Here is a 24017-nt window from a genome sequence, read left to right as displayed (position 1 = left end):
AAAAACATGCCAGGACAAGCCCTGAAACAACTCAGAGCATTTTTATTGACAAAACAAAAAACTAGTCTAATAAAAAAGGACTAAGTACAGATTGAGAAAATCATTAAAAAACCCGATCATCAAAACCGAAAAGAAACAGTCAAAACAAATTCAAATTGCCGTATGCGAACAAAACCCACTAATAAGAAAACGAATGTTTCTTCAAACACCTTTTTCTCACTACTTTAAAATTCGAGCGAAAAAATTTCATGCCTTGAAACCACTCGCTTTTTCGCTCCACTTCCTATTTCGGCGTGAACAAAATCATCACCAATTTGACTTCCAAAAATCAAAACAGCGCCACAACACAATTCAAAACATCGAACACGGTAATACGCCTTCGCTCAGATTACATCTATAATACTTAATAATTTAAACATAACCAGCAGATTGTCAGAAAATAGCCGCGATAGACGCTTGAGGCTTTCCATGAATTGAAACATCTAAAGAAACAAGATAGGCAGATTGGCAAAAAGTCCCTTAGTAGACCACTAGATTTTTTGGGTTAGCTACGTACTGACATTTTTATAAAACATATACGGTCTATAGGGAAAGAGCCCTAAAGTAACTTTTTCAAAATTGATTTTCGAAATCAAAAACTCAAGACTAATGATCAAGAATTAGGGCATATAAGTTTGGCACTACTTAGATGCACACTATTGATCTTTAATTAGTAAAGGTTCATAAAACTTAAAGTTCAATAAGTGAATTCCGAAATCATTTATTTGAATGAGTTAAGTCACGCAATTGACCTAACAGCGGAAATGACGTCACCAACACAAAATTTAACTGCAAAGCAGTAGAAGTCACTGAAGTCATTGAAAGTCAAATACGAAACAAAAATCTGTTAGACGAAGTAAAAAAAAACATTGCAGGACAAATCCTGATATACAATTAATATTGAATGATAAAAATAGAAGTACTATACCTGACCAGCAGGTCAATTGAACAATGTCAACCAAAACACAAACAAAATCAAATCATCTCAAAAAATTGAGAAACTAAAACAATCAAACTAAACAAAAATATACTCATTGCTAAAACTCTTGTGAAGCTTTTAGCCCTAAGGCAAAATTTGATTTCTTTAAGTATACCTATATGAAAAGTCTGTTCAAAATTTTTGTTTCTGAAATTGGTCCAGAATTACATCTGCAAGACCTGAAAAAAAATCATTGGCCCTTGAAGATCGATTAACTCAAAAATGACCAAATCTTTTCTTAAAAAAAATAAAATTTATTGCAAATTTTAATGAAATGTTGCTAAATATCATGATATTAATATCTTCAGAATCATCTCTGTGTCTCTAGAGGCTATCCAGTAACCCAATTTCAAGCCTTAAAAAATCCAAGATCAATAGGCAAAAATTTAGGAAAGTTTCAAAAAATTGAAATTAGTTGTATTAAAATGTTGAAAACCATCCAATTGCCCCTTAGCAACCATTTAATAGCATACTATCTAAGCTTGGATGAGGTTATCTGGCTACTGAAGCAAGAAAAACTGAATAAGACAAACGTTTTGAAAAAATGCTAATTTTATCCAAAAAATTTTTAATATTCGAAAGGTTAAATTGTTGAAAACAAATCCACTGAAACTAAAAACCATACAGTAACTTTATATCAGACCGTGGAATAGGTTTTCTGGCACTTGAGAATGTATAAACATCAAAAATTGACAAAAAAACCTTTAGGAAACCATATAAAAATTGCAGATTTTATCAAAAAAATGCTAAAATTCGAGACAATAAAATGTTGAAAACCAATCCATTGTTACTAGAAACTACGCAGTTCCCTATTATCAAACCATAAAGGAGATTCCATGTTCCCTAAAGCTGGAAAAACACAAAAAATGACAAACATTTTCAAAAAAAATTGTAAAAATTAGTATCATTTTGCGTGTTTGTAGTACTAAAACGCTAGTCATAACAACTAATTTTGTCTCGCAAAAGTCCTTCATCAACTTCTAAAAACTTCAACCTAAGACTAATCAAACAAAAACTCAAAAAAAATCACAAACATGAAAAATTGCACCATTTTGAGCCCAAAAACTCTTAAAAATGACCTTTTAACCTTAAATTAAGGCCGTCCCAGCAGCTGCACCATTCTTAGCACTCGAGGAACTACTAACGCCCAAGTTGGGTCTTCAATGAAATTCAATGCCCAATGGGCTTTACCTGTTTATCCCGTTTTGAAAGATCAAAGTCATTGAAAAATGTGTGAACACATCTTAAAAAAAACAGCGCCCCAATATAATTCAAATTCTTCGAATTGTAAAAAAATAGGAGCGCAATAATAGCCGCCTGGAATTGCTGACACGGCTATTAACCACTGTGCCGAAATGATCAATAGCAGTTCAACTCGCGGAACGACTTGCCTAACAACGACGTCATCATAGCTGCAATACGAACCACACAATAGGATTTTCATTTTGAGCTAACGAACCCATACAATAGGGTTTTCAATCTGTGCATGGCACTGCGGCAAACCTGTGATCGATTGCCATGTGTCTGCAGCTGAGCAACAAATGATTACAGCCTGTTAAAAGTCAGAGCGAGACAGTGAGAATGGTACTGCTGGCTGTCCGCTAGCACAGCAATGCGATGTAATTCCTTATTTAAAATATGAGTAAAACCGCCTAACAATTCAACTGCTAGGAGTACAAAAAAAGAAAGATCGGTTGAACAACTGCGTTCGTAAAGAGCAAATTTGCGCTTATCGGCTGCCTCAATGGCGCCTGACGTTTCAGCTTCATCATTTATAAGGTTTGGTTGCGAAAGATAAGTCAATGTAACATCAAACGCAGCGGGTCAGCCACGCTATCCATGAAAGGCGGAAAATGTCTCCAGAACAAGCATTGGTGTCAGCGAGATTCCGTTCTTAACAGCTGAATAAAAATAAGCTCTTGCGCAAGATGATGACATTCGGTCGGCAAAAGAAAGCCGTCTGGATATCCCTCTTCCATGGCAGACAACTGCGTGGCCTTCGTCATAGATATCTACTACATCTACTATTTGTGCTTGACTTCAAATTCGTTTGAAGACAAAGTATTGCCAAGGGTGGAAACGGCGGTGCCGCTATCTAGGCGCAAACTCAAAGACAAGCCATTAACTTTCTCCCACAGACAAATTTCAAACTATTTTCCTCCGCAGACTAATTTCAAATCGTCAGACTTCTGAAATCTCAATCCTCTTGTTAACACTGAATTGAAAAACTAAGGGTGAGATATGACATGTTTTAAGGGCAAAATGGAGCAATTCAAGAGTAGCTATTTCGATGCATCACAGCGTGGTTTTAAGGGGACAGTTACAATTAAAAATGGGCTTGTTTGAGCTCTCTCGTATCCACTTTATAACTACTATTTTAGCTAGTATTATTTGTGTTTCAACTTAAGAGATATCCAATATTTCTTAACTCTGGAAAGAAGCCAGATTTCTATGAAGTTCTATAAAGCCAGATTTCTATTTGCAGAGAAAAAAGTTTCAAATTTCAAGAGACAGTTTTCAATTGAATCTCAGGGTGCTTCTCAGGTGTTCTGGTCTTCGGTTGTTCCATAGATCAGCACTTCACGTTGTATTGGTCAATTGTAAAAATTTGCTGATCTCTCAAGCGGGTCCATAATCCAGTTTACACACTTCTTGGTGTTGAAAAGTACATATTCACACAAATATTGGCACCTTTTTATCATTAAAACTATTTCAAAAGTACGTTAGCATTTCCAACAGTATTTCTCAATTATACATGTTTACCGTCAAGAAAACATATAGCCGGCAGATTGTCGGAAAATAGCCGCGAGACGCATGTGGCCTCCCATGAATGGAAACAACTAAAGAAACAAGATAGACAGATTTACCAAAAGTCATTTAGTAGGCCACTAGATTTTTTGGATTAGATACGTACTGTCATTATTATGATACACATACGGTCTATAAGGAAAAAACCCTAAAAGGGCTATTTCAAAATTGCTTTTTGAAAACAATAACTCAAAACTAATACTCAAGAAATAGGGCATATAAGTTTGGCACTACTTAAGATGCACACTACTGATCTTTAACTAGTAAATGTTCATAAAACAAAGTTCCATAAACGAGCTCAGAAGCCATTCCTTTGGGCGAGGTGACTCACGCAATCGACCTAAAAGCAGAAATGACGTCACGCAGACAAATTTTAACTGCAAAGCAGTAAAGTCACTGAAGTCGTTGAAAAAGTCAGGCCAAGACGAAACAAAAATGTTAGACGAAGTTAAACATATCACGACAAGTCCTGAAGTACAATTCCAAGAATTTTCATTCACTAAAAAAAAAATTAGACCTAGAATGGTCTGAGTGAACTGAGAAAACCATTTCTAAAAATTTCAGATCAAAATAATTTAAGAAAAAATAAAATCAATGTCAAAATGCCGTATGTGAACAAAAAACCACTAGCGAGAAATGGAAATTTAGTAAAAACAAAAAAACTGTGCCTAGAATGAGCTCTGAATGGATTGGTAAACTTTTCGAAAACAATCTGCTCCAAAAAATCGAGAAAACAGAAAAAAAATCGAAATGAAATTGCCGTAAGTGAACAAAAAACACTAGCGAGAAAGCGAATTTTTGTTCAAACACCGTTTTCTCACTCTCCTTTAAAATTAGAGCGAAAAAATTTCAAGCTGCCAAACCACTCACTTTTTCGCTCCTTTTCCTGTTTTGGCGTGAGCAAAATCACGACTCCAATTTGACTTCAAAAATCATGAAATGTGTGAACAGATCTTAAAAAAAAAAACAGCGCCCCAATACAATTCAAACTCTTTGAATTGTAAAAAATTAGGAGCGCACAAATAGCCATCTGTAATTGCTGTCGCGGCTGTTAATAAAATGATAAATTTCCCATCATTTTAAATGGTTGTTATTAACAAACAAAATATAGAGGTTTTCGGCCTAGATGGAAATTAGAACCAAACATGGCCTTGAAACTATTTAATTAAGAACAAAATTTCAAAATTGCAAAGGATTGTTACCAACTTAAAACATACCCGGCAGATTGCCGGAAAATAGCCGCCGTTGATTACCATAACTCTATTGGGATTGAAAGAAAAGAAAATGTCAACAAAAATTGATTTTTGTATAAAAACATTTTTAAGTGCGATTTAATTTGATGTCATTTGGTGATTGAACATACTCCTGTCTCTCACTGAGAGGCTACAGGGTCTAGTATCAACACCAATAAGCATTATAGATAGTAACTAAAACTTATGATAACAAAGTTCAAGTACCGGGCATCTAAAAATGGGCTTTATGGGGTTTATCCCGTTTCTATTTCTGACTTTGATTTTTTTTTATACTAACTCTCTTCATTTTGAATTGCTTTGCTGAGCAGCTGCTGTTTAAAAGGACTTTGAGCAGAATGACAGAGGAATGAAACTAGCCTAGAGAAGTCAAAAGATTTCAGGCAAAATGTCGAAAAAAATGGGTAAAGCGAAAAGTTTGACAAGTAAAAAAAAGGAGCGCTATAATAGCCGGCTGAGAAGATGAGGCCAGCTACTCATGAGTATATATCACGAAAAAATGAGGACAGGAAAAGAGCAATTGACACCTGAACGCTTCTTGTGTATGCTGAAAAACAAAATTTTCAAGAACTTGAAAGATCATTGAAAGCTAGGATTTTCAGACGGATACTGAATAGTGATTCTATGAACAAAATTTTTTGATGGTACTCCCGAGCCCACATAGGCGCCCGCGACCTGCTCTTGAGCTTGTCTGATGACCAAGCCAGACATGGTTATTGGCACAGAGATTTGATTCCATACATCAGCATAGAAAACTTTTCCATTTATTTTGTAAAACGCTTCCCTTTGACTGACTGTTTATCGAACATACTAAGCTCTTCGACCAATTCGCTGGTCAGTTTGCTGGTGTTAAGAGATTAAACGAGTTTTGGGACTCCTAATTAAAAACATAAAGTGCCAAATACGCACTGAGGATCAGTTATATTGATCAAGTTTTCAATTAATAACGATAACTTTTGAATACGTTTCTTCAGGCACGCTGCAACATACTTGGAAATTCAAATAGCCACACACAAGACCAAAACCAATATACAAATTTCTTTCAAAGGGGGACGAGCATTGTGAAATTCACAGAATCCTCTAACACATTTCGTAGTCAAGTCAGGCTACCTTGGGAAAAAAACAGCATCGTAATGTCCAACTCTCACAATTTGAGAAAATTAAAAATTGTTCCTTATCACTAAATTTCATTCAAGGACTTTTTGCAGCATAAGATATTAAAATCGCTTTTTAAGATATTAAAAAGATTGAAAACTTTTTAAGATATTATTAACATACCCGGCAGATTGCCGGAAAATAGCCGCCGTTGATTCCAATAAGCATGACTGGGATTGAAATAACAGAAGATATTGAAAAAAAAAGATTTTCGTACAAAAACATTTTTTTAAGTCCGATTTATTTTGATGGCATTTCGTAGTTGAACATACTTCTGTTTCTTAGAGAGAGGCTACAGGGGCTACTATCAATAACAATCAGCATTAGAGAGAGGTAACTAATACTTATAGGACCGACGTTCAAATAGCGGGCATCTAAAATTGGGCTTTATGGGTTTATCCCGTTTCTATTTCTGACTTCAATTTTTTATACTGACTGTTCATCTTGAATTGCTTTGCTGAGCAACTGATGTTCAAAATCACTTTTAGCAGAATGAGAGAAGAGAGAAACTAGCCTAGAGAAGTCAAAAAGATTTCACGCAAAATGTTGAAAAGGCGGCAAAATGAGGTAAAGCGAAACATTTTTTTATTCGACGAAGTAAAAAAAAAATAGGAGCGCTATAATAGCCGGCTGAGAAGATGAGGGCGGCTATTAAAGATATTAAAAAGACTGAAAACTTTTTAAGGTATTAAAAAGTTTTCAGTCATCTCTAAGGAATCCGATCTAACTGATGGCTTTGAATTTATGCATATCTCGTAGGATCAAAACTCAGTAAAATTCTACACGATTCAGACAGGCATAAAAAGCTATTATATTAAATGACTTAGCTCAAATTAGAACTCCAGAGCCATTGCGGACTCAATAACTATAACAGTTTGGGTAACATTTTAATGCAAAATTATTAGTTACTAGGACATGTGTCGATCGGTGAAATAGAATACTCAACTGACTTCTCGGAGAAAACTTACGATATAGCTTTGGAAGAGGGAGGTCCTCTACCAGAGATTTCCTCCCAGAGTGGTGTCCACTTGATGACGGCACAGGTCTACCACTGTTTTCGGAAACGGAGCTTCCCTTCGCGGCATTGGAAGAACCTTTCACAATATCTTTTTTGCTGTCATCGTCCTGACTGGACGACGACTCTGAAGGTGATGGGGATCCCGCTGAAAGCATCATAGTAACTGTAGAATTTATTTTCCAATATTCAGAATCCAAGTTCATGAAGATTTGGAAAATAATTTTAAATTAATGCAACTGGTGATGAAAATGCAATCGCAGATGTCGAGAAAAGTAAAACGGAGAACTATACTTGTTAAAATAATTTTTCTGCGTCGGAGGTCTTCCGTCGAAAGCTATGCAAAGACCGATAACAGTCAAAATCAGAACAAAAAATTAGTTGTCTTAGTCAGCAACATACCCGAGCTATCAGAAGAATCATCACTGTCTGACAAAGGCGCAGTCATGCCAACAGGAGGCATTGGGAAAGAGGTTAATTTGTCTTTCCGTATCCTTTCACCACCGCAATTGGAGCCAGCTGTAGACTCGCTAGGTGCAGCTGGCAAAGGAGGCGTAGCTGTGGATTCTTCTTTAGGTAGAGGTGGCGGCGGTGATAGCAAGTCTGGTGGAAGTGGAGGAGGCGGCGGCGGAGGGGGAGGACAAATGATCAGACTTTTCTCCTTCTCTGGACTTGGATTTTTGCTTTCAGAACCTCTCTCAGTTGTGTTCTCATTACTCTCCTTTTTATTTTCTTTAACTTGGTGAGTTTTTGGTGTTATTGTCTCCTTGATAGTGAAATTAGTCAAGGGTTTTACAGGAGTACTAGCGGATGAAGTTGTCGCGGAGCTGCTTTCTTCCATACTTGGACGTTTGATAGTTTGAATCTTGTCTAACTCTGATTTAAACGTGGTCTGAATAGATGATGACGATTTATGCTTTGATTTGTGTTCAGGAGAACGCGTCCTGTGGCGACTGCTACGTGAGTAATCATCTTTTCTACTGCGTTTCGACTTCTTCGATCTACTGTCCGTTGTTTCTGTTGACTTTGAAGCACTTCTGGACTGACTGTCGTTATTGCGGGACAAAGACCTGGATCTGTTTGTTCTGGGCCGTTTTTGTAAACCAAAGCTGCGAAAAGTAAAACTCCTATAATAGTGATATTGACGCAATGCAGAAAAAGAAGTACCTACTCATTATCCGATCTCTGTTTTGACGGTGAACTGTGATAGTCGCCGCTAGATCGTCGTTCTCGCTTCCTGTTTTTGGAATCCTTGTTTTTGTCCCTAAAACAACACAAGACTGCTTGCTTTTCCGTTTGAACGTAAACGAAAATTCGAAAAATTCATTATTAGAGCTCACTGATATCCGTCTTCATTGGATACCCGAGACGGCTCGTAACCGCTCGTTACAAGAAATTCGTGGTCTTCTGGACTTCGCCTCCTCTCCTTTTTCTTCTTCTTTTTCCTCTCACTTCCCCAATTTGTGTTCTCATCATATGTGTCATCTTTTTCACCGTATGAGCTAAAAGAAAATAATTGATGCTTCCTCGTCAAATTTGACCTCCTCATTAAATTTTCCGCGGAGCCGCAGTTTTGCAAAATTGCTGCCTTATTTTTTTGCGTTTATCGGTTTATTACGATTTATTAAGCACTTATTATCACGCACTTCGTTTTATTTTTGCAAAAACGTTCATTGAAATCCGCAAATTTGTATAGGTTGATTTTTTCTTGCGTAACGTTTTCGTTGATCTCAAAATTTATTTCTTCGTTAACGGGCTACCAAGTTTGTATTTTCAACCAAGAATCATCTCCAATTTTATGGACTTACTTTACTTTACAATCCTGCAGATGGGGGGCCGGTTATGTCATCAATACATCATTGATGCCCAATTCATTAGAGAACATCTATGCAATATTATGGATCTTCGCCCGAAACAGACCTTCAATGGTTAAGAGAAGAAGGGACGAATCAAAAGGAATAAAAAAGCAGTCAAAATTCAACACACAAAACTAGAAAAAAAACAGAACTGATTTATTCATCTTGAACGCTTGTACCATCCATTATTAATTCAAAAAAGCAAAATTATTTTCTGAGTAGACTTAAGGCGGTCAATGTGACAGTGGTGCTAACACGTTTATTCTCAGCAAAATCGCCCAACACACTATCTTTCGAAACATTTATGAACAAAACATACTCTGCAGGTTGTCGGAAAATAGCCGCCATTGATATCCAAGAACAGAAAAAATTGATTATTTTGGAAAAAAAGAAAAAGTTCTCACCATTTCGATTGCATTTCCTAATAAGGCAGATTCAAATTTTAAAAAGGAAGGATACAGAGATTAGTATAATTAGCAATAAGCATTAGAGCTGGTAACAAAAAATACTTAAGATCAAATACCGTGCTTCTGAAGCAGGTCTTTATGAGCTTAACTGTTCCTGTTTTTTTTTCGTTCTCAATATTCACTCTTTTCATTTTGGATTGCTTGGCTGAATAGCTGCTGCTTGAAAGTATTTTGATCAGATTAAGCGAAAAATGAAACTAGCCGAAGAAGTCAAGAAGATTGAGCAAAATGTTAAAAAGCGGCATATAAACAAAACGTAAAGTACAAAAAAAAACAGCAAGACAAGACCTGAAATAACATCGAAAAAAATACTTTGTTGAAAAAAAAGAAGGAGCAATTAAATATTGAGCCAAACCGACAAAACTACTGTTTCTGTTTGTCTCGTTTTGAAAAGAAAGTCATCAAAAATGTTTGGACAAATATTACAAATTATACAGCAGCAAAAAATTGATACTATTTGAATTGTCAAAAAAGATGCACAAGAGCCGCCAGCGAAAATAATGACTTAAACATAACCGACACGAGGAAAAGGAACAAAAAAGGTGTGCCTTTCAAAAGTTCACTTAGCATCTCAATGCCTGAACTCACGACAAAACAGATCGCTCAAGCGAGCAAAAGAACACTTAAAAAATCTTTCTCGCAGATATCTTTTATAGAAAATGCTTTTAGACTGTGGAAGCTAGTCGAAGCTTTTTAAATAGGAGAATAGCTTATACGAAACAAACCAGGTTAAGAACGAAAAAAAAAGCGGGAGTTCAACACATTTTTTTAAGATACATTGAAGAAACCCGACCGTTGTTTTTCTCATTTAAGAGAATAATGATGCTTGATTTTTAAATTTCCACCACATAAAACTAATTACGCGGTCATTTTTTCTTACATGTTCTAGATTTAAATAAAACTCGATGCTGAAGCTTTGTACAACTGAACATCAAAAATTAAGAAACCATTGATATCTACTATCATCATTAGAAAAGAATTTTAAGCATATTATTTAGCATATGCCCGAGTTTGGAATGAAACACTCGACAGGTTTTTTATATTCGGCATATTCCACGATAGAAATTGATCGCAACCATATATCAACAGTCATAATTTCCCTACTTTGGACATATACTCGAGCATAATTGTTAGTGATACGTTTTTTCGTTACGCAGATATATTCATTGTATGTTTTATCCATCAAAACTCTTCTTTAATAGAACCATGAAATTTGTTCTGCAAAATACTAATTTAAATGAGCTTTTAATGCTTGTAAAAATTAAGTAACAAATAACTTCAAGAGTAATTCATTAAGCTTTGACAAACTATCGAAGTAAAAATTTTCTTACCGTGTTTCCGTCTCACGAGACCGCTCCTCCTTTTTATGTTTCTTTTTCTTCGACTTTTTACGCGAAGAGTCGACTAAAGTAGGATGCAACAGATTATCAGATTCTGAGCTAACATCGTCATAATCGCTGACAAGTTTTCTACGCTGGCTGCTTCCACTAGGCGTATCATACCTCGTAGACATAATCGAAATGTGTAGAAGAATCAGTTCAACATCGGAATCATTTCAAACTCGGACAACCACAACTGAAACAAAAACACCAACAACTTACAATATCTTTTTTACGACACAAACTTGGGCGTATTCAAAATTAATGAAGCGATTGGGAAAAATTAATTGTTGTTGTTAGGGCTTTTCGGCATCAAGCAGAGGGGATTGCTCCCATTGTAATTTGATCTCCACTATCTTCTGCAATCACAGAATAAGGTCCATGCACACAACACTCTCTCGTTGAAAGTCAGCACCACACGGTCCCACATGAACGGCAAAATACGTCTTTTGAGTCCCAAAGGCTGGAAAAAGTCTTTCTTCTGTTGGCAACTGTGGCAGTTCAATAATAAAAATTTTACTCGGCTCTTAGATTTGGAATTTTTAATTATCGTGTTGTTGTTGGGGATTTTCTTTACAGAAGGGATTTCTCTCGATCAAAACAGTTATATAAAATTAGTCCATGTCTCTCTGCAGTGTTGACAGTCACAACAGATCTGCCACGTGCAGACGTTTTCTGGTTTGTACCGCATCATGATATCATTCAACATTTGCTTTAGAATTGTGTTTTAGGCCATGTTGATTTCCGAAGTCAATGCTGTGATGAAGTCTGTTGGCTATCCTTTGGGTGCATAAGAAGAACTCCCCGCGAGATTTTTCAAGTCGTTTTTTCGTTAATTCAAAATAATCGTCTCTTCTCATTGATCTGTTTCCAGGCAGCAACGGCTGTTTTGTATTTGTCGGTTGAATTTATTGAAGACTTGATAGTAGTAGATCATTGAACTGATAGTACATTGGCAAGGGTAGTAGATTTGACAAACGTAGTTGTTCGATGTAACGGTATTGCTATTTGTTATCCAGGACACAACCTTTCGTTGAAACCCTTCCAAGTTTCGCATATCTACTCGGTTTAAGTTACAGCACGAGTACTTACATTAGAACTGGCAGAATCATCGATTTGTAATGTCCCAGTTTGATGCGCATATTAACTTTAAAGGCTACATTTCTTCTCAGAGAATAGAAGAATCGGTTAGCTTTCTGCATTCTTTATTCTAAGTGGATTTTCCAAGTCAAATCGGATTGTATCCAAATCCCTAAGTCCTTTACACCGGCTGAGGTTTGGAGGAGACTTCCACACAGGTATAAGTGACTTTCTGGACCCTTGAACAAAAGTTTGGCGCAATTTTCAATAGCTAGACCCATTTTGTTTCGGGTGACCCAGTCTTCCAGTGCGTCGAGGTTACTCTGTACTTGGTCTGCTGGTGTTCCAATGTGGAGTATTTTTAGGTCATCCGCGAAAATAAAGGGTTCTCCAAATCTGAGGGCATCTGGCAGGTCGTTGATGTATATGCAAAATAATTGGACCCTGTGGGGATCAAATAAAATGATCCCTGTGGGACCCCACTTGTCACTGGTAAAGGTTTCGATTTCATGTTGTCCACTCGGACAAATTGTTTTCGTCCGTTGAGATAGTCATATAAGTTTTTAAGGAGAACACCTCCAATGCCAATTTGCCCTGCTTTTAATAGAAGTTCGTAGTGGGGTACACAATCGAATGCCTTCGCAAAATCAGTATAGAATACAACAGTTAACTCTGCGCATTTTTGTCCAGCGCTTCGTGTATTTTCTTCACTGCCTCTAACTCCGGCATATCGGTGCTCAAAAGTTTCCATCAATGAAGGACCATCATTTTTATCTTGGTAGTTTAGACAAGAGTAAAAATTTTAGAGTAAAAGAAGAGAATAGGAGGAAAGATCAGTCTCTTTCTCCAGTAGTAGTAGTAGAATAGATTATAGAGCAAAACTTCCTGGGTGGTTTCATCTTCTGCAGTCCAAGTTTTAAGTTTGTCTTAGCTTTTCGATGATGTTGCAGTTTCCACATCTGCATAAAAGTCTCTAAGTGTATTTTTTTGTCTCGATGTACTTCCTCTTGAAGAAGTTCACATAGATGTCAGTTAGTCCGCTTGTGGGATTTTCGTGAAATTGAGACAGGCACGGATAAGGCAGTTATAGAGCTTTTGGTTTGTCTTTAGACTTTGCGGCCTGGTTTTGGCTGTTGTCAGCTCACCTAATTGAAGCAGTCTTGTGAGGTCATAGTCATTTGGTAGTGCCTTCTCGATCTCGATATCATATTTGTTGTTAATCAGAGCTAGCAGCATTAGAACATCGTGCATTTCAATATAGAAACTGAGCGGTAAGATTTTCAGTTGGATTAATCTCCCAAAGTACGCTTTGTCACCGTGATTGGCCCCACAAGCTCGAAGCCGACGTAATCAGGGAAAAAACTGATGATTTGTCTGCACAGATTTTTACTCTCATTGGGATATTCTACCAAAGACGTCTTTTTATGAAAACGAAGGCACGATTAGCTTTTGCAAACCTGGATACGAGATCCTCGGACGCTTTCAGGGTACCACCTGTCAGTTATTAAGTTTCTTATTGTTTCTTATTGATCTACAAATTTCTTATTGATCTACTGAAGAACAAAATTTATCCGCGACAGTATGGTTTCCAGTCTATGAAATCTACGATTTCTCAGCTTCTAGAATACGTCACCTACCTCTATCTCAACAAGGGAGACATACTATTTTCAATACACTTCGATTACAAGAAAACTGTCGATCGTGTGCCACATTCCGTTCTACTAATGAAACTCCGAAAAATTGGTCTGGACTCGAATTTTGTTTCCTTCTTTGAAAGTTACCTTCTCGGAAGATTTCAAGCAGTAGGAATCAACGGGTTTTCTTCAATGCACACAGGAGTATTGAGTGGCGTCCCCAGGGTTCAGTACTTGGGCACCTTCTCTTCATGACTTTTATCAACGACCTGCCGTGTATTCTTCTGAACATTATAATGTGGTTATTTGCTGATGACGCAAAAATAGTTTTCAACTCCTCAATGATGATCTTGTACGTTTCATTAATTGCAATCAAGCAAACGGGTTGTTAGTCAACGCGCGAAAGAGCCTATGTATTTCTTTTGAGACAGTTGAGCCCATGTTAGAGCACGCCAACATCACAATTCCGCAACAAGAGTGCGTGAAGGACCTCGGAATTTATGTCAACAGAAAATTCAAATGGAACACACACAATCAATGTAAAGTCACCACGCACACTTAAAAATACTATACCTTGGAGCACTCCATCACATATCAAGTAGAAACTCTACGTCGCCTATGTTGTTCCAATACTCCTCTATGGTTCTCAAATCTGTTGCTTTTCACTTGCTTTTCACCTCAGGGCTTTAGAGAAGATCCAAAAAAGTGCTTGAGATGGGTTTACGGGAGCTATAGGAACTACTTGGACACTCCTCTCACACATAAAATCCTTCCGATGGCCTTTCGAATCCAAGTTGGGGACTGCCGACTGTTCATTCTCTTGGCTCAAAGGAAGCTACAGAGCGATTATCTGATAATGTTGAAGTTTTATCTCTGGGTGTGACAAGAAGACGGAGAAACAAATTCAAACTCAAACGAAAAGTAGCCCCTGGGTCTTTTTACGAACGTTCCATCAACATGATCTATTTTTTCTATCGTTGTGGGTTAATCGATGATGACTACTTCAAGATCAACGAGACAAGATTGTTGAACATTTTGAATCCATCATTCCATGCTTTAATCCTTGTTTTTGATGCTCATGGTTTGTTTGTTGCAATTTCCCCAGTTGTACAAGCTTTGTAACTCTTAAATAGTAGAAAAGAATTTCATTGATTTTTAGTTATTGGCCCTTAATCGGGAGTTAAGTCCTTCTCTCTCTCTCTCTTTCTCTCTCTCTCTCTCTCTCTCTCTCTCTCTCTCTCTCTCTACCCATGAACTGAACTCCCAATTCAGACAATTTTGTTGATTGCTCTAATGTTGACTCATTCAGAGTAATAATGAGAGGTTGTCCATTAAATGCTACATAACCACATTTGTTAACAGCAACTGACATCACATTTGGAATAATCGGAAGTTAGATACCACTAACTTCGTGCTGCATTTATTGCTCGTTTTTGTTAACCTACGAAAATTTAGCGTCATCTATGTAATGACAGGGTGTACTCAAGATTAGGGAAGACATTTATGAACTCACAGAGGAGTAAGGATCCCAACAACCCAACAAGGACTCTTGCAGAACATCACTGGATACTTCAGGAAGATCGGATTTTTTATCATTGCATCTAACAAATTGTTTACTGTTACAGAGTAATTACTCAGAAAATGAAGTACGAATCCACACATCCCAATTCTCGTTTTTTCAGACAAAAACTCCGCTTGCGAAACCTTCTAAAAAGCCTTCAAGGAATTTGGTGTTTAGCGCATACTCCGATCCATGTTTTGTTTCATCACCACTTGAACATTGTTCAAGAAACAAAGCATTTTTAACAAACAGGGAATCACTTTTTCACAAATTCACGTTGAAGGCTTGACAAACGATTTGAGAGCTTATTTTCAAGCAGACCATGCATAAGCCCTGCAAGCACTTTGTAACGTATGAACAACAATGTTACGGTTCTGAAATTTGTGAATACCCTCGCGGCCTTTTTTATGCATTGGCAACACCCCTCCGGTTATCCAACAATTCGTACTGAATTTTCCCCCGTCCTTTTTTCTTCCTAAAAATTGCGCGCAAGAATAACGTAAGCGCTCGCCAGCTGTTTTAATAGCTATCATCGTTTCAACTGCTCTCTATTCGCACTGTTGTACGTGGATTTTGGATAGCTGAAAGAGCACCTCTGCATTTATTCAGTTCTCTTTTGTTTTTGAGAAGATGCTCTCAATATTCACGTACATAAATTGGACCAATGTAGCCCAAGTTGATTGTTAGGATAAATGAATCAACAACTGAGAACAAAGACAAATCCCCCTTAAGAATTTGTTAAATCGCTAAGTGATTTTTCCCAAGGAGCCTTGAACAATCTTTTCTTTCTGCACGATACCATTCAGTTCACAGATGGCTCTTTTCTAAACTCCCAAAACGTACTCTGGTGAAAAAGTACTCTGGTGAAAAAGTACGCGCCAAAATTGAGAAAAAGAGTACAAGGCGTTCTAAAAAAGACGCATTGGTCCCCAAAAACGTTGACCTTCTCTGGAAACACAAGGATTTAACACGGTTTGAAATATGGCTGTTAAGGACGAGGGACTAGATCTTCCACAGGAAAAAATGGAACAGAGCAAGCCGTTATGGTAAAGCAGCTTATGGTACGTAAATCCACCCTGCTACCGGACTCACAAGAGTTTTGGCTGATTAGCCGTTTTTGTTCTCCTTTTTTTTCGTGAAGTAAATCTGAGCAACGCAAGCTAACCTGTGATTTACTTTTTAATTGCTATTAATCCCATTTGATGCCTTGACGTTTTTTGCTAACCAATTGGCAACAGCTAAAATAGACTTGAAAGTTGATGTTTCTGTTGGGTTCCAACTTTTACAGAAATGAGTAGCGTCTCACCACAACTATTTTAACTGGAACAAAACGCTGCTGATTCAGGTCGTTTTCTAAACGAACTCTCTAGATGAACAAATGAACTCTTAACGTTGAATATTTTAACGTAAATATATTAAACGTAAACATATAAATACATTTATATATAAATATATATAATACATATATATATATATATATATATATATATATATATAAATATATATATATATATATATATATCTTTGTGCCACGTTCTTTTTCGTGCTTCATAGTTTCATAGTGACGTGATGATTTTCCATTAAATATTCATATAAAGTGCTTTAATTTGGTTCATATTCAGATATCTAGCCTGATTTTTGTCTGATCATTCTTCTTCAGAATAAGCTCATCTTTATCGTCTGAAAATTCTTTGAGAGCCTCAAATTTTATCTTACATTAACTTTATTCACTTCAATTTTTAATCGAATTTGTCTTAACTTAAACTCTTTTTCTTTCAAGATTTTAATTGTCTTTAACTTTGATGTTTTCTTTCAAACCACTTTTTTAAGGAAACGAACATTGGGCGGCTCAAATTAAAACATGTGTTCAACCTTATATCAACGCAGGTTATATATGTTTTTTTGAAATTTTGTAAAACACAGTTCCTTCTCAAATTATTCATGCAAATTTTTAACGAAGTCCTGTAGTGTCACACCCATATTTCATGCCTCATAGTTACATGATGCGTTTTTCTTAAAAATCAAAATGAAATGCTTTAATTTAATTCATGTTCAGATAGATCTCAAAGCCATACCTTGCCAATAATACCATCGAGGCCTGTAACCCCTAATTTGTTCATGTTTACTAAAAACAACCGCAGATTGACAGTTCAATGATAAACATACTAACTACTTAAAAGCCTCAAAATTTTCTTTTTTAAATTCCGTAACGACGAATTTGTATAATGGGTAAATAATGTCATGACAAATTTTTTACTTGGTGAAGTAATTATGCTGATAAAACAAGTGCTAATAAGAAATTGTATATGTACTTAACTAGCGTCCGGAGACGTACAAAAGCCGGAAAATGCCCAATTTCATTATCAGTAGATGTTTGCGAAAGACGACTACAACTAAACGTACAACTCTGAGGAATCAACGATTACCAAAACACTGGATAACCAGCCTTACAGCCCAATGATAAATTTATCTTGAAACTTTATAAAACTTTCTAAAATATTTTATTCTTTCCCTTGATAACATTCTTTGTAGGTTTGGATTTATTAATTAAAGATTGAACTCGAAAATCTTTATGATACAACTAAGTTACGACAAGTTTCCATAGAGTTTAGATGGGTACCAAAAGCTAATAAAAAAACAGGGCGGTTAGTGGGTATATCACGCATCTGAACCGCTCAAAAAAAAGGCCAATACTAGCTAACTTTGTTCAATTTTTATTCGCTAAAAATTGCACCTTAAAACAACATTAATAAGTCCTAGAAAAGTGGCGATAACTCAAATTAGTTACACCAAGAATTAGACTCATTAATCCCAGGAGGATCACCTGAACAATAAGACGTTTAATTTCCTATTTTAACGGACAAAAAGTCCAATTGATTATTTGAAAAATTCGACAATTTCTTCCTTCATTTGATCCTTTTTCTTTACTTCCTTCTTTACCTCAATAATGATTAGAAAGCATTCAGCGCACCACTTCTAAGCAACACAATAATGCAGAAATCAGTAAGAAAGGAAAGAATGAGTGGAAACAGTGTTAGTGTCTATGGAGACTCACAGCAACAACAATTCAATAGCGCCTGAGTGGACGGCAACTGGACCAAAACTCAAACACGGCCGCCTCAAAAAAGCGGACAAAAACAACACAGTGTCTCAACAAACGCGGAAATTGTGATTAAATAAACTTGTAAAATTATTTTTTTAATGCATTAGTTATGTCAATTTACAAAGAACACACTCTCCCCGCAATAAATTGTTTTCTTGCTTTCCATAATTTTGTTGAGCATATAAAAAGAAATAACCTTAACTACACGCAAAACAGTACCAAAACGCAAGCTGAGATCGTAAACGCTTTCACCTTTTCAGTTCATAAGTATATTGTAACTTATGTGCCAGATAATGACGATAAACGTATTGAAATTTATGGGATAGCTAAAAACCTAAAAAGTACGCAATTTTGGCTTTATTCGAAACAGACTTCAATCAGACATTAATATTAACATTGATGACACCAACACTGAATACCAGAGTAACCTAATAACTTCAGGGTAACCTAAACTACTGAAAACACAGTTTTAGCATCAATTAAGGGGGGCAAACCAAAATTATTGAATCAACTCCGGAGGTTAATGAACCAAACAGTGGCCTCAGCCATTATGCTTTTGCCAATCTTAGTGCAGGTTCTTCAAGCTCTGAGGCCTGTGCGGTCGTGGTCCCCACAAATCTTTCTAGACTAAGGGGCACTCTTTAATGGTGAGACTTCCGTTTACCATGCGGCTTCAACCTTAATAGTCTGACGACGTCTGACGATTCGACTGGAGCTTTAGGCATTGGGTTCATACGTAGCCCGTCTTGTGGTTCTTCGAGCAAATGGTTTTAGTTGTTTCTCGTTCTGACTCTTTTTGCTACTCATTAATTGATTAGTATACTGTTTTCAATCCATTTTTTGTGCTAATCAATTAGTCTGCTCATTAAATTAAGTTAAGTGTGCTATTAAAAACTTCAGAAAAGAATAGGACTGATTGAACGATAAGTATTTAATCCAAACGGGTAAATAGCAAAATGGCAGACGCATCAATCAATATCACGCTTAGGATCGAAAACGGGTAATTTTTACGAGTTTGGACAACAAATAACGGGAGCAATTGGATTTGAAAGAATTGCAGCGGCGCAGCAATCGAAATTTCTGCAGTTACATTTAAAAGGAGACGCTTTAAGATAATTTTTAACCTTACCAGAGGCCAGCAAAATAGTTTTGGCAGACTGTGTAACAACTCTAAGAAATAGGCAGAACCAAAGAAACTTAAATGAAATCCGAACATTAAAGTTAGAGAAAGTTAAGTTAAGAACAGAAGCAAATAAAGCATCTCCAGCGCCAGTAGTAGCACCAAAACAGTAGTAGCACAAACAAGATTAGGTGAAATTGAAGCCCAAAAATTTGAAAGAGACACAGGAGCAAGAGAATCTGCCCCCAAAATGTCAGAAAATTGTAAAAAGTAAGCAAATAAAACACTTCCTCATAAAGTCTATGCGTAATTGGCTAAAACCTAAGCTGCTAGAAGGTCCAGGAATGGACACAATAGATCAATTATGTTCCCTAACGGGCCAAAAAATTGCAGTAAGGGAAATCAGTAACGGAGAAGAGCACTTTGATAATGGATTTAACGAAATAGCAGGAGAAATACCAGGTTAAAATGTTAAAAGCGATAACTTCTTTATCTCCAAAAAAAACTTGAACAGAAACTTGAAAAGAACGTAGCACCTAAAAATGAGAAATCAGAACAGGGCTCAGTAAATACAATATAGCCCTCAACAAGTATACAGACAGTGTTATAGATCAAATTATCGTCCACATAATTATCATTCAAACTATTGTCAAAGCCAACCAAATTACTGCCAATTTCCACCAAACTATTGGCCTCAGCAGTATTACAACCCCTGTTCTAATAATTATCAAGTGTTTAGGCCACAATTTGACACTCCTAGACCGTTTTACTATAATGAGCAGCCACAAACTCAAAAATTTGGGAACGAATCTTCAGATTGTCCACCATTTGACCACCCAGCTTATTTCAATACACCTATATATCGGTTTCCGACAAAAAAAATACCCCTGCAATGCTCTTTTGACAAGGATTAGTTCAAGACAGTCTAATGCGAGCACAATCCGAAATGGTAGTCAAAAGGCAACTGAGTTTAATCGCGCAAGTGCACCTCAGAACAGAAATATGACAGGTATGTATTACCCGTTTGATCAATAAAAAAGACTAATAGAGCCACCCACTCTTAAAATCTTGAAAAACAAAACAAAAATTCTAGCACAATACAGAGTTAAGCATTACAACGAAAGCATGTCTAGTCCTAGTTTAGGTAAAGCAATAGAACCAGTTTATAACAAAAATATTAAAAAACGTGGAAAACGCAAAAGAAATAGTAACAAAAGCAAAAAAAAAACACCTGTGCAATTCTCAACAGATGTACCTCTTCTCAACCACAGCCAGTACCAAATGTTCAGCACTTATTTAACATTGCCCCACTTTTAGGCAGAACATTATCCTACGATAAAATAATTTTAATGAAGAACTAAATAGACGCGCATTAATTGATACAAGAGGATTTGCAAATATGATAAGTCGTGAATTTCACAAGGAACATATTAAGACGAATATTAATTCAATAACAAAAATGAAAAACCCTCATCTAGGTAAAGTTAAAATGGCAAACGGAAAAATAGTTAAAATTGATAAAGCGTTTAAAGTTACATTTAAATTGGCCACATAAACATTCACTGAAGATTTCCTTGTTTTAATTGTCACAACTCCTGTAATATTAGGCAACCCATTCTTTGTTAAACATAAATTTAGCATCTGCCTAGGACAAAGCTACATAAATTCTCTGATCAAACGGTACAAATAAAAGAAATAAAGCCAGAAAAGCAATGCAGTAGGATAGTAAAGCGGAAAAAGTTTGGAGTTTACACCCAGAAAAGGCAAGTACTACAGCCAAATCAACAAACAATTCTAGAATGCGAATCTTGGGACAAACTAGAATTATTCACAGAACTTTGTGTTGTAATAATTCCGAACAAAATCTTTGAAAAATATAGCGAAGTAATACTAACGTCTTCTTTAAGTAAAGCTGCCGAAAATAACATTCTATATACATCTATGTCCTGAACATTACTGAGCATTTCAGTCACCATAAAACACGGTAAAGAACTGGCCAAATTCTCATTTTAAACGTCTGACCAAGCTGAAAAATTATTGGAAGTAAACACTCAATAAATAAATGTTGAACTCAGAAATAACTCAATTGAATCAAATCACAAATACCCCAAAAAGAAAAGTGCAAGAAGCAAAATCAACCCTAGAATATGATAAACTGTGGTTCCCAACACCTGAAACTAGTCCTGACCCGACAAATTTGTCGCCCTTGCAGAGAAATTTGAGCAATTGTTGAAACTGCAAGAAAAGGAGAAAGTAGACCCAAATGGCAAGCATCAGGACAAAATAACATTTTCTGAGCGGATTCCCGCTGGAAAAAATAGTCCGCAAAGATCAACCAAACACCGTAGTAGATGAACTTTTAGTTTTAGTTGAATTAAGGGACATCTTTGCAAAACACAGATTTGACGTTGGACATAATACAGATTTAAAAATAAAGGTAACTCTAGAAAGAAGTAAACCAAATTATGAACAAAGCCCTACAAAGCCAATTCATCTGAGAAACGAACGGCAGCTCGCATTAATGCATTACTATGGACTGATAACCACTTTGTCTCAATCAAGATATAGTACTCCCCTCTTTGCACAACGAAAGAACTCAAGAAGACTTAGACGACTAATCGACTTGAGAAAATTAAACTGACTATGTTGAAAAATGACTAGGTCAATACAATAATCCCCATCTCAAACATGAGCAATGCAATAACTACTTCGCCGAAGAAGAAAATTTACGAAACTTGATTGTTCTCAAGCATACTACTGTGTGCAAATGGCAGAATATGTATCAGTGAAACTACTAACATTTAATTTTGCTTCGAGAAATTGTAATTATAAATGTCTTTCCCAGAGATTAAATAAGTCAGTAACCGGATTTACTTCTTTCATTAGGCATTACTTGGACCCGTGCTTGGCCTCAGGAAATTGTACCCAGCTTATGGATGATATTGGTAAGGCAGTAACAAGTTTTGAGCAATTGGTACCATCGTTCCGAAAAACATTTACCGTATACGTTAATCGGGACTGAAATTCTCACCCAAAAAAAGTGAAATCGCAATTGAAACAATGAAGTTCCTCGTAACTAACATTAGTGCAGAAGGAATATCACATGAGAAGACGAAAATAACGTAGACATAAAATTGAATGATAAATTCAAAATGCCAAAAACAACAAAGCAATTAGAGCAGTTAATCGGCTTCACACATTTCTGCCGTAATTACATCTCTAATCTAGGCTAGGTGAGAAACTAATGTCATTTAACAAGCTCCTAATGATGAAAAGAATACTCTTCAATAATTCTTCGTTAATAGAAAGCACAGAGGAGCAAATAAAAGCATTAGTAGTAATATAGAAGGATCTAATGGAATGCTAAATCGACAAAACAGACGAAATTCAATGCCAGTAACGAAATTCAATGCCACCATGTCACTCAAAACAATCGAATGCTTCGATACAGAAGGTGAACTGGATAACGGAGCCTCAGCCCGAGAGGAAATTAAACTTTGAGTTATTGAAAGTCTGAAATTTTTCAAAAAGTTTTAATCTCATATCCGATTAGGTCTAATTTTAAACAGTCAGTGCTTTAACCACACAAATCAGTGCTTTAAAACATTCATTTACCCAGTTAACTTATGCTATGCTATTCAAGTTTAGAACCTTCATTAAGTAAATTGCCTACATTTCAGTGATAATTGCAAACTCTTCTCTCAATCTTATTCTAAATTTTTGTCTGATCCTTCAACTTCAGAATAAGCTTGTCTTTGTCATCTTAAAATCCTTTAAGAGCTTCTAATTTTATCTTAATTTGGTTTTGTTCACTTTAGTCTTTAATCAAAATTGTCTTAACTTAAACTCTTTCTCTTTCAAACTTTTAATTGTCTTTAACTTTGATGTTTTCCTTCAAACCACTTTTCTAAGGAAAATTAAATTGGGTGGCTCCAACAAAAGCATATATATAACCTTATAATGATCCAGTTTGGATATCTTTTATAGAAAACTTGTAAAACCCAGTTTCTTCTCAAAACATCCATGGAAAAGTTTCATTAAGTCCTCTAGTGTCAAAACCCTATTTCGTGCCTTATAATTACATGATGTTTTTCCCTTAAAAATCAATATGAAATCCTTTAATTTAGTTTATGTTCAGATTTATTTCAGGACCATATTTAGCCAGTAATTCCATCTAGGCCTGTAAATCCATATTTGTTAATGTTACTAAAAACAAACGCAGATTGACAGTTTAATGATAAACATACTAACTACTTAAAAGCCTCAAAATATTTTTTTAAAGTTCCGTAACGATGAATTTTTATAATTGAAAAATAAATTCAAGAAAAATTATGGACTTGGTGAAGTAATTATGCTGATAAAGTAGGTGCTAATTCGGAAATTGTGTATGTACTTAACTAATATCAGGAGAAGTACAAAATCCGGAAACTGCCAAACTTGAATATCAATAGATATTTGCAAAAGACCACTACAACTAAGCGTGCAACTCTGCGGAATCCACGATTACCACAACACTGGATATCCAATCTGACAGCCAAATGAAAATTTATCTTGAAACTTTGTAAAATTTG

General features: G+C 36.0%; 1 protein-coding gene across 2 annotated transcripts in view; it reads right to left on the bottom strand.

Annotated features, from left to right (window-relative positions):
- LOC142358564 (uncharacterized) overlaps window positions 1-24017 on the bottom strand; it is a 319087-nt gene that overhangs the window by 17535 nt on the left and 277535 nt on the right. Inside the window, exons 2-6 of one of the 2 annotated variants that reach the window (XM_075409970.1) lie at window positions 10901-11146; window positions 8587-8748; window positions 8418-8510; window positions 7649-8373; window positions 7200-7394 (exon numbers count right to left, since the gene is read on the bottom strand). In XM_075409970.1, the coding sequence (XP_075266085.1) occupies window positions 7200-7394; window positions 7649-8373; window positions 8418-8510; window positions 8587-8748; window positions 10901-11082 (1357 nt within the window). In that variant the 5' untranslated portion in view covers window positions 11083-11146. The remainder of the gene's footprint in view (window positions 1-7199; window positions 7395-7648; window positions 8374-8417; window positions 8511-8586; window positions 8749-10900; window positions 11147-24017) is intronic. The other variant, XM_075409971.1, reaches the window with a different exon arrangement.

The sequence above is a fragment of the Convolutriloba macropyga genome, chromosome 2, assembly GCF_964194025.1.
Source record: "Convolutriloba macropyga chromosome 2, txConMacr16.3, whole genome shotgun sequence".
Lineage (NCBI taxonomy): Eukaryota > Metazoa > Xenacoelomorpha > Acoela > Convolutidae > Convolutriloba > Convolutriloba macropyga.
The sequence above is the reverse complement of the archived record's forward strand: the minus strand, read 5'-3'. Positions and strand labels throughout refer to the sequence as shown.